At 32.5% G+C, this 11722-nt stretch overlaps 2 protein-coding genes across 3 annotated transcripts; one reads left to right on the forward strand and one right to left on the reverse strand.

Annotated features, from left to right (window-relative positions):
* Positions 1–733: 733 nt before the first annotated feature.
* LOC137817743 (CemA-like proton extrusion protein-like protein) lies at positions 734–6725 on the reverse strand. 2 transcript variants are annotated; one of them, XM_090301607.1, is made up of 8 exons: positions 5923–6725; positions 5464–5549; positions 3744–3917; positions 3222–3336; positions 2058–2155; positions 1481–1616; positions 1070–1143; positions 734–970 (listed from the first exon to the last, which is right to left on the reverse strand). In XM_090301607.1, exons 1-7 carry the CDS (start codon positions 6553–6555, stop codon positions 1075–1077), a joined length of 1311 nt encoding a protein of 436 aa, XP_090157733.1. In that variant the 5' UTR covers positions 6556–6725; the 3' UTR covers positions 734–970; positions 1070–1074. The 2 variants fall into 2 exon arrangements, with proteins under 2 accessions (XP_090157733.1, XP_090157732.1); XM_090301606.1 differs by having other exon boundaries at positions 734–963; positions 5923–6693.
* Positions 6726–8933: 2208 nt separating this feature from the next.
* On the forward strand, positions 8934–10321 carry LOC150028177 (albumin-2-like). The gene has a single exon (XM_090301768.1). The coding sequence runs from the start codon at positions 9092–9094 to the stop codon at positions 10088–10090; it is 999 nt and encodes a 332-aa protein (XP_090157894.1). The 5' UTR covers positions 8934–9091; the 3' UTR covers positions 10091–10321.
* Positions 10322–11722: the final 1401 nt, after the last annotated feature.

The raw sequence follows: 11722 nt of genomic DNA on the forward strand, positions 1-11722 counted from the left end.
GTAATCTATCTTACAATATAATTTTTAAAACATTAGTGAGTTTTTTTAATATAAATGAGTCTACTAGGAATTACAACTTATTATGTAATATGTGTATTGGTTCTCAATGTATTTGTGCTTATTTTTTTTTAATAAATTATAACGTACATGATAAGCACGAATTGGAATATCAGTTTAGTTGGAAAGTATAGTGCATCAAATTTATAAATAATAGAAAGAAGTATTCTGATATTTATTTATATATATTTATGTAAGTAATATACCATAATAAATTATTTATTTACAACAATATTTTGTAATAACACCTTCTTATAACAATTTTATAAGTTTATTTATTCTTATAACAATTAAATTAATAACAATATCACTTACATACAAAATAATAATCATGTTATTCATTTAACAAAAAATTAAACAACAAGCACCCCAAATAAAAAATTATAAATATTTTGAATATTCAATAGATTTTTTTTAATAAAATCTAATTAAAAATATCCTACTTTATAGAGAGACTTAAAATTTAAATAAGTCAAATTTTAATATAAATTGTTATAGTAAAAAATATTATTTACATTTGCTTAAGTTGACTTGTTAAACCTTAAAAAACTTTTTAAACATCTAAAACCTTATTTTTTTTAATCAAATAGATTTTTTTTAAAAACCTTAAATGGGATATACTAATTTCGACCTATGTTATCGAAATCATAAGCTTATGGTGTATAACATATTTCCATTCCTAACTATGAAACCAACATTCAAATTTATTTTTCATACCTTTTTACAATGTGTACGATTTAAATTCTTGGTGCTCATGAATACACCAATCAACTTTTAAAGATCCATGTCAAACAAATCAATTCTCAGGATCTAATCAAATAAGAGTCGAATTTCAAAATCACAATGATATTTAAGGCTTGTATTTAAGTGATGATTTTGCCGGCCGCATTGAAACTCCTCCAGCTGCTGTAGTCTACCATATAATCAAAGAAAGCCAATCAGCATGATAGACATTTTCTTTTAAATATTCATGACTTAAGAACACATTCATGACTGAAGAACACCAACTTACCCAGACTAGTGACGTCTCATTTCCTGAAATATATTTGTCACCCTTGGGGACAAACGGGGGAGGAATTTAAACAGCTGTATACAAAAAAAGAGAGGTGATATTAACAACTACAAATTGAAACAGGGCAAACTTCAGTAGCTGTTCTCAAAATAGAAATTTTCAGATTACTAGTAATGTTATGGTTCAAAAATAAGAATCAATAAAGGTTATTGTTCACAGGATTACAGTCTACTAGAGATTGCATAAAAGCGGCAGTTGCAGGTCTGTACAATGATGGATAATTTCATATTAAAGTTGAGGTAAAGGCCAAAGAATAACCTTATATTTCTAATTCTAAAAAAAACAAGTACATGAAATGAAAATGTACATGATATCAGTAGTATTTAGCAGTCACTAAAGAGGAGAACGTACCCAAAGTTTCACGCATGCATCCATGACAACTGGGACCAGGCAGACAAAAATAGTTAATGCTGACTGATCAACTTCAAGCCCGTAGTGCTCAACAATTATCTCTAGCAAAGTTTGCCAACCAGATTCAGAATGATACCTGCAGGCATTCCATTGTCCAACAAAAGCAGTCAACAACAACATGCTTAACAACCACACCCCTTCAAGAAAAAAAAAATACAATACAACAAAACACATTTTCAAAACCCGTTCCTTCCAAAATGATGCTTATCAGTAATCACTAATTATAGACAAAGGAATGACATGCAGCCTAAGTACATCCTTTGCAAAGATTTCAACCACAGACACAATACTTACCCAGAACATAACCATTGCCATTTCTAAGCAGAGATCTATGCCTGTGACTGATTTTTTAAATGGAATTGAAGGTATTGTGGGATGAACTCGAAAATTAGGCCTATGCCTCGGTATTTTGAATGCATTGATACATGGTGCATGTAATACGATGAGCAAGTTAATAATTCTTTAAAAACCAAGTTTCACTAAATGGAAGGCAATTACGAGATGCAAAGGAAATTACCCTAAGAATATATCTGTGATCAGTATAATTAGAAAAGCCTTCCCGGTGTCTGAAATATTATTGATAATTTTATAACCTGTAAATTTTAGCAAGGCTACCTGCACAACAGGAGCAAACCAAAAATAAAATTAAAGATAATTAGTATGTATATTTTAGATTGCAACACTACAAAATATTAGTAAATATCAACAATCCAAGTTGAAAAAAAAAATATTAAAAATGCTAAAGAAGCCTTCCAGAAGATATGAGGGCTATGCCCAAACCATATGCACCAAATAGTAGCACAAATTGCATATTACTAAAATTAGGTCCAAGGAGCTATGACATACCCAAATTCACAAAAAAGACTGAATAATGTATTCCACAAAAAAACAACAGCAAAACAATGTAATACACTTAAACTAAAGACACTCATTGTAGTTATTGACACGTGTCGTTAGAGATTTCTCCTTTTTATGATTCCACCACTTGTCCCGTGCCTTGTTAGCTTTAAACTGCTTCTTATAATAGCAACAAGCTGTCAACTTTTCATTTGAAAAAACTTTTTTTCAATACCTATTGGAGCCTTTTTAACAACATTTTTATCAAAAACTTTTTTTTTTGAATTTCTAGAATCATTCTTCTATTATATGTCATTTTATATCGAAAACTCTCTTTTTGTTAGACAACATAATATCTTCCATGATGTCAAAATATAATTGAAACAATATTCTTTCAAATGGCTCCAATATGCCCCCTAAAAACGTCTTCTTGAGTCAATTGAAAGGAGGCCTTTCTAAATTTGTGAATGATATACCTCTTCACGAACAAATTGTGTCAACACTACTGATGATCAATTGACTGACATGTCCACCAAGTTTCATAGAGGCTCTCATGTTGACTACATTTGAAACATGGCTGACTCATATGACATAATCTAACTTGAGAGGAGTGTTATATAGCATCTATAACTACCAATTAGGGTTGGAGTTATGATAATTTTAGGTATTTAATTTATTCTTATGTATTTATGATTAATTCCATTGTACCTTTATATGTGATTATAAATAAGACTTTTGTGTGAACATACAAACTCACACAACATTCACATTATGACAGAAAACAAATCTAATAAAACAATTAATGCATCAAAACATTTAACGGAAAGAAAAATGATGAACTTACTTTACTCTTATTGAAGTATAAAAGAATAAATAAAGAGATCCCGTAAACTGTATCTGACCATATGTTGGCAAATGCTCTGCGATTCTCCAGTCTCCGCTCTTCCCTCAACTCTAATCTGTTGGTGCAATAAATAGAATGGCAAAAAGGAAAATGAGTATAGAACAATCAAAGGTCATCTTAAAATAATTACTATTACTAAATCTAAATATCATAACAACTAATCAACAAGTTCAGGACTACATTGATTCTCGTTTTGCTCAAAGTCTTCACCAGTTCATAAGTTCTTTATAAGCAGAATTCAGGTAAAGAATGATGCAAAGATTTTGTAAGATTAGCGCGAGACATGTTAAACAACAGGCAGTTACAGTGCAGACTCTAGCATGATTGCTTTTGTGGACTTTATTACTGAATTCAATATTCTTACAATGCTCATATTCTGAATACAGCTATAGTAATCAACAGAAGAAAAAGGAAGAGCATCATTCAAGACAATAAGGCAAAAGAAAGAGGGATTGATCTTACGCTTTATGTCTTAATTCCCACCAAACCTCCTCATCAGAAAGAGGTGGAGATTTACCAATCTCGACCTCAAGCTCAAATCGTCCCCTCTCAGTTTTTAGTTCCTCTACTATTTCAAGTTTTTGATATCTTCTTATATCAAGCATTTGTGCTGCAAGTGGTACAGTCTTCACATATCTATCGACATCAAAAGGTTGCTTGAATGGTTACATGAACATTTTTAATTCAAGAATGTAAAACTAACACACAAGTAAAGGTATGAATAATCTGAAAACCTTTTACTCAATTACAAAGAGTAAAGGTATAAATTATAGTTTTCTGTCTAAAATAAAACAAAGAGTAATTTCAAATGACACCCCTTGAGATTTTCTCGAATTACACTTACACGCCCTGTTTTTTTTCCACCTTTACACTTAAGTGTAATAGTTTTCGAACTTAAGGGGATGTATGTGAATGCAAAAGAGTTGACAATGTATCGTTTTAAAACTAAGGGAAGATATGTGTAGGAATTTAAAAAAGTTGGTACAGGGTAATTCGAACAAACCTTAAAGGGTGCCAATGTAATTTATTCTAAATCAAAACATGAGCTACATATCAAATCATCAAAACCACCAGGTAACCAATTCTGCACATTAAGTAAAAATATCATAATACTTTTTCTTATCCACTTTTATCTTAATTATTGTTAGACAACTCCTGAAATTTTTAGCAGTGAGATGAAAGCTCATTAATGATTTTATAGATCTGACATGCTCTCCATCCATACAAGCGTCATTAAGCATGAAATGTGGACAATGCATGGGCCCACTAATATCTGTCCTAAATGTTAACTATGAAGAATCAGACCTTCTACCAATTGACCAGAGACTTTGATATCATGTGAAGGACTAATAACCCTCCCAGTGTGGACCCACAAATGGTTTTGTATCTCTAAAATTGATAGCAAAGCCTCTCTGACACAGTGGTTGTGAGTTTGATCCTTGACCCTCTTCTTCATAATTAAATTAAACTTCAGCACAAGGGAAAGTGGGTTTGTGCATAGATTTCAAGCCCAAAAGACCTCTCTAGTGTGAAGGCCTAACTGGTCATGCTATAGATATAAAACCATTATTGAGCATCCACCCTATAGCTGAGGCTATTGGGAGAATTGACCTTTGACACAAATACGTTTGACTACTCGAGAACAAATAATGGTATTCCATTCAATAGCACAATGTTTAAAAAGAAGGGATTATATCCTGGCAAACCACTGTTTTCTGAAGATCTATATTCTTTGGCACCGGATTATGAGAATAGCTATATCTATTATCTTGGCCTCTTCTTTTCTCCGACTGTATTTATGGGTTCCTACTTGGTAGCTGAACCAGTGACCCATGATATTCCTTTGCACACTGAGTTTCCTCAGCATGCCCTTGGGCAACCTATTACATCGCAGATTGATCTTACCACTCCCCTACTCTGTCTCATTCTAAGCACTAAAATATTGGCCTTGCCCACTCGAATTCTATATGATGGGCAACCCATTCCTAAAACATTGCCTTGTCCTCCAAAGACGTCATACTTCTACTCATCAGCATGCATAGAGAATTACACACTCACAGGTATATCTGTTTGTGCACAAATCTAGAAGCATTTTGCAAAACAAGATAATCAGCCAACAGAAAAAATTTCATATATTCAGAAGAAAAATGAGATTTGAAGAGTGTTGATAATCAAAACATACCTGTCTAAAAATGGCATAAGAATATAGTCATGAACCAGAAAATCCATTGCCCAAGGTACAATAATCAACACTGCCAAAAATTTTGCCTGTAATAACAATTTCGGTACATGGAATTGAGTTACTGAATAGAGAATAAGTTAAGCGAGCACCACAACATCATTCACTTGGTATGACAATATTAGGATGCTGGATAATGTCTGAAAAGGAGAATTGAAAATTTGACATCAATGATTTAAATGCTTCCAAAAAGAATGAGTTGATATAAAGATCAAACACACAATGTCTAAGTTCAAATCATGTCATTCCAACTTCAGTTGCAGCTGCTGAGCTTATATCCGTGCTTTCCCCCACCCTTATTGTACAAGGCTAAGCTATTAACTAAGTGAGGGTTTTGGTTGAGAAGAAAAATGAGATTACATAAATGAAAAGCATTTCGTGAACATAAGGAAATGCACTAACCGAATTTGACGAGGCATACTGGAAAACACGATCTTCATAAAGCATGTCATCATCTTCCCCTCCAAAAATCAAATACCTAGCTGACTCTACCAGCCCCTTGTCGGCGGGAAGATCACCGGAATCAGCTCGCACATTATCCCTATAATCCTTCATGCCCTGCTCCCAGTCCGAAGAGGAAGTGTTACTCTCCCCATCCAAAAGCCAGTCTTCCCATTTCCTATACTCTTGGTTCCTCGTATCTTCTTGGGCTTCTCTTAACTCCACGATTGCTTCAGCTCTCTGCTTCCATGCCTCAAACTTCTCACCCTCAGATAACTCTTGTGTGCTGTCAGCCTCGCCCGCAGCCGCAGCCACAGCCTCAGCCTCCGCCTCCGCCTCTACCATATCATCGTCCCTCAGACCAAGCCAATTCCCATCATCTTCGAAAAAGAATTTCTGCCACCAACTGCTCTTCCTTGAATGCCCACTATGCTTTTCCGCTTTTGAAATGAATCCATTAAGCCGCCTCGTTTTGCTTCCCAACTGAATCACAAAGTTGGATGAACCATTCGAGACGAAAGAGTTCAAAAGCAGTTTCTGATTAAACAAGATTAAGTTGTGGCATAAAACAGTTGAAGAGCTCATGAAGAACATGAATATATGCCCACATTTTTCAGTTTCCCGAGTGAATGCACAACATTCTGGTTGGTTATGTTCTGCTTTAGCACAAACTCACCCAAGACAACCTCAACAATTCATATTATCCTCATCTATTCTATTCTATATTCTAATAGTCACCCCTTTTTGCCTTTATTTCTTTATTTATTTATCTAATTATACGACTCTACAAAAATAGCGTTACCCCCCAGAACAATCTTAAGCATGGCTATGGTTCCGCCACGTTCTATCCCATCTCTTTCTTCACTTCTCCATTTAACACTATAAATACTTATATATATTACATGTAAAAAATCATTTTCAGTACCAAAAAATCGTATAATAAAACATTAAGAAAATTAATTACCCTGGTTACTCATTGCTTTCATAATTATTAATAATTACTAAATGATATTAACTATAAAATTGTTAAACACTTCATTTGTTTACTTGTATATGGGTAAGAGTCAAATGCACAAAAAAAAAAAAGTTTAGGTTTGCAATAATTGATAGATATATTATCTTTTTTTTCTTACCCTTATGTTTTTTATGCATACAATTCACACAAAAACAAACCTTTATTTAAGTGTTGACAATTATGAATAAAAAAATTATTTCAAACTTTTTGAAATAAATTTGAGACTCAAATCTTAGCCGCAACTCAATACACGTAATAAAAAATATTTGGTAAAAATTTCATATCAAAACACTTAAGAAATAAGGCATAATAAAGACTACATCGAAAGACAAGACACCTAGAATTAGGGTTTTTAACCTACCTTCTAGAAGTTATGCCTAAAGGTGCGGTTTTGATCATGGTCAACACCCTAGGCAGCCTTTCTCCATTGCCATTTCTACCCTTCACCCATCGTGCCCACCAAGGAACCCCTTCCTATAAATAGGGTGTCTTGCCTCATGTATTTTCACCTAGATTTTGAATATAGTAAAGAAACTCTACTTTAGTGATTAGTGAGCTTTGTCTCTTAAATGTTTTGGGTTTTATCTTGAGTATGTGAGCATTTTAAGTGACGACTCTTCCTTCACTTACCTTGGAGTTTCCCACCCTCCAAGTGGCGTGATCATCTTCACCTTTTTTCACCATAAGCTTCCTTCATCTTATCTCTTTTTCCATCATTCCTTGCGCCATTTATGTTACTTGTTTATGTTCTTGTTTGTTTCCTTTTCTTTTGGTTATCTTCATTCATCCTTTATTTCCATTGTTCTTAATTATCGTCCCTTGCATCATAATCCCCTTATTCTTGTGCTTTTCTCTTTGCCCTTCTGAAGTGAACCTTCACACTTACTTAACCACTTGGTTAAGTTCGTGTCCAGTGGGAGTCTTCTTAGGGTTCTCACCTTAAATTGCTAAATAAAAAATCATAAACATGAGTAACCAATTAAAATGTGCAAACCTAAAATCAACGAACATAACCTTTTGTGAATCTCGACTGAATTTGGGACAAAAAGCGGAAAATTTTAAGTCAAACAAATTAGTATTCACATAGAAAAAAAAAATCAAACAGTTTCACACACAAGCGAACCTTCCTTTCAACCCTGGCAGTGATGAATAAAAAATTTATTGCAAATCTCGTGGGACGAATTTGGGGCTCAAATCTCAGTGAAAAACTCAATACACACAATGAAGAATGTCTGGTAAAAAATTTAGACCAAAATACTAGGGGAATAAGGCCTATTAAGTCCCAGACAGAACGAAATTTAGAAAATTTTGGTAGACGATAGCATTGGTTTGCAAAAAAATTCTTAAAAATTCTCTCGAAATAATTTTTTATTGAAATTGTTGTAAAATAGATTTAAACAAAATTTATTTTTTAAATTTCGGTCAAAAGGCACAATATCACTACAACAATCAAAATTTATTTATTAGAATCAAATCCCAACAAATTTTATTTTTTAAATCTTGGTCTAAGGCACCATACCACTAGAAAAATCAAAATCAAATCGCATGACATTAGCTTCCACTATGCATGGTATAATTGAGATATGGTTGGAGAGTGAGGTAGGTCACATCGATGACAACAAATGTGGAGTGAAATTTTCCCAAGATATGTTTCAAATGGGTGGTCACTTTTTTAATGAGGACCAAAAAAGACAAATATTAGCTATAATAAATCCTTTCTAAGATTTCGTTTCTCTTTGTCACTAATCCTAGGGTTCGACTTTCCTTTGTCACCCATAATCTTATTTTCACTTAATTTTCTCTTCCTAGTTTTGTATTTTCCCTATACCTTATAAACTTTTAGGGTTTTTGATTTGATATAGTCTTGATTTGATCTTCTAGTGAGGAAACTCGTGTTTGTTATGCTGAAAGGGTCTTTTTTTAATTCATTTTTTAAGGATGATTTTGGTGTACATATTTTTTTTGTTTGGTTTAACTTGTTACATCATATTTATCAATTGCTTTACCTTGAAACAAGAGTAAGACCTTCCCACTTCATAACAATATAACTAGGTGCCTCTCATATGAATAGGAATCTAATCATATGCTATATTATTTCTATATTCACTTCATATTATGAATCCAGGTACGGGAATGAATCCAGATACGGAACTGAATGCAAGTACTTTATTAGGAAAGACTTTGGCTGATCAAGTTGCTGTTTTACGCTTGCTATTTCCTGGAGTTCAAAAGATGCCAGGTTATATAGAATCTGCATTTCGTTCATCAAGAACAAATGAAGTTTATTTCTTCTTTCGAAACAAGTATATGCGGTTGTATTACACTCCTGGACAACCGACACAGATAGATGATAAGATTTTGACAGATTTGCGTTGGATCCGTGATGACTTTCCATCACTTAAGGGTACGGAATTTGGAGCATATGGAGTAAGATGTTCCTTCGACACTGAAGGCAACAAAGCATATATCTTCTGTAACAAAATATGTGCTTACATAGACTATGCTAATGATAAGATACTATCAATTTCCACAATTGATCGTATGTTTCCTGTCTTGGAAAACACGTTGTTTGATAATTGCATAGACTCTGCATTTAGGTCATCCAGAAGAAAAGAAGTTTACTTATTCAAGGACAATAAGTATGCATGCATAGACTATGGTTCCAAGCAACTTATTGGCACCATTCGTAACATCACTGATGGATTTCCTGTTTTGAAAGGTACCATATTTGAAGATAGAATTCATGCGTGTTTCGCTTCTCATAAGGAGAATCAAGCTTATCTTTTCAAGGGAGAAAACTATGTACTGATCAATTTCACCCCAGGTACTACAAATGACATTCTTGTGCATGTTGTGAAGCCCATCGTTGATGGTTGGTCATCTTTTAGAGACATTCTGCCTATCAATTTAGTCCCCGATGCTCCACCTAGTCGTATTTATATATCCTTGGATGAATCGTGTGATGAGTTATCTGAATTTGATTCCGATTCTGACAAGTTATCTGATATATTTGAGACAGATTCGTATGTAGAGAAATTTTCCAGAGAGGAAAAACCTCTTTATTTGGACGAGTTTGATAACTTTCCAGAGCAAAGTGATAGGAGAAACAAATGATTTCGAGGAGCATCTACGACAAATGTCTCTCAACTCAAAATACATGGAAAAAGACCTACACTTACCTAAGCTGGATGAAGTTGACAGAATTTTTCGGCGTGCTACATCTTTTTTAAAGAAAAAAATAAAATGACATTCGCAAAAACTCAAGTGTAATCATCATGCTTGTGTAAAGGGTAGCCTTAGAGAAATTGCAATGAATAATAATGAAGTGGCTTTGGTATTGATTCATTTTTTTTTTAAATTATAAATTTTTTAGATTTAGCTCTTTATTTGTTTGATATGCTTAGCATTTATTAGTCAATTACATCACAACTTATCTGTGTTGAGTCATGTCATTTAGGATTAGGGTAAAGTTCTCCCAACCCCTTTTTTTACACGCATTAAATTTGGAATTGCTTAAAAGAAAGTCAATTTTTTTTTTGTTACTTATGTCAGGCAATTGTGTACTGTTAACTTTTTTTAGTTTTAAAATTTAATTTTATTTATTGTAACTTAATAATTAAGTTAGATGTGGATCACATTTGAGTGAAAAATTGATAAAATAGTTTTTGTTTTAAAAATTTATTTTATTTGTCACTTAATTGTTGCTAGATGGAAATCATGTTATTTGGAATGCGAAGAAATTAGTACGCTATTGTTTTAGACTATTTTTTCTATTATTATTATACCGTTCTAAATTTATGAAATTTGTGCTTGACTTTGCATTAACTGTTTTTAATTTGATTAATTATCTATACCTATATCTATATATGTTATGAAAATTAAATAAAATATAATACTTAATAATAGTTATAGACATATTTATGTCCCGAATTATGTAATAAAAATATTTAAGATATTATTCTATATATTGATCAACTGGAAGATATTTAACATATATTCTACATATTGATAATTGAAAGATATTTTTTAATATATCAATATTTTTTAATAGGTTGTCTTTGTCTATACAGGTATATTATAAGTCTATGTTCTATAATTTTATAAGGCAAATATTTCCTACACCCAACATTTTTTAACCTGCACCAGTATAAATTTTTAAATTTCAAAAATTACTTTTATTCCAGAAATGAAAATTCAGAATAGAAAATAATATATTCTAGAAAAGTAGATCCGAAAGAGATTATTGTGTTTCTGAAATAAAAATCAGAAACCAAAATCAAAATTTCATTCCAGATAAAAAAATTCGAAATTGAAAATAATGCATTCCGAAAAAATAAATTTAGAAGAGATTATTGTGTTCGGGAAATAAAAATGCAGAAACAAAAATCAAAAGGAATTCCTAATAAAAAAATATGTTCTAGAAAAAATGATCTAGAAACATATTCCGAAAAAGGGGGTCGGAATGTATTTTAATATGTACCCATTCTTTTGAGGGCATTTTCGTGTTTTCCCCTTTGGGTGAAGTTATCTGGTGCAGTAAGCAATTGTCATTTTATAATCGAATTACATAAAAGAATCCAATTTGAAAACCATCTTTATAATTCTTCAGTCAATAAGAAAAGGAAAATGTTGGTTGAACAACCGCTTATCTCATTGCTCTAGTGTACAACTGTCCAGGTGGCAAATAAACAAATATTAAATTGTTGTTGCGGGGCCCACAATTTTTTTTTTGAAAAGGTTTAATCT

This window comes from Phaseolus vulgaris, chromosome 4 (assembly GCF_051622355.1).
Source record: "Phaseolus vulgaris cultivar YP4 chromosome 4, ASM5162235v1, whole genome shotgun sequence".
NCBI lineage: Eukaryota > Viridiplantae > Streptophyta > Magnoliopsida > Fabales > Fabaceae > Phaseolus > Phaseolus vulgaris.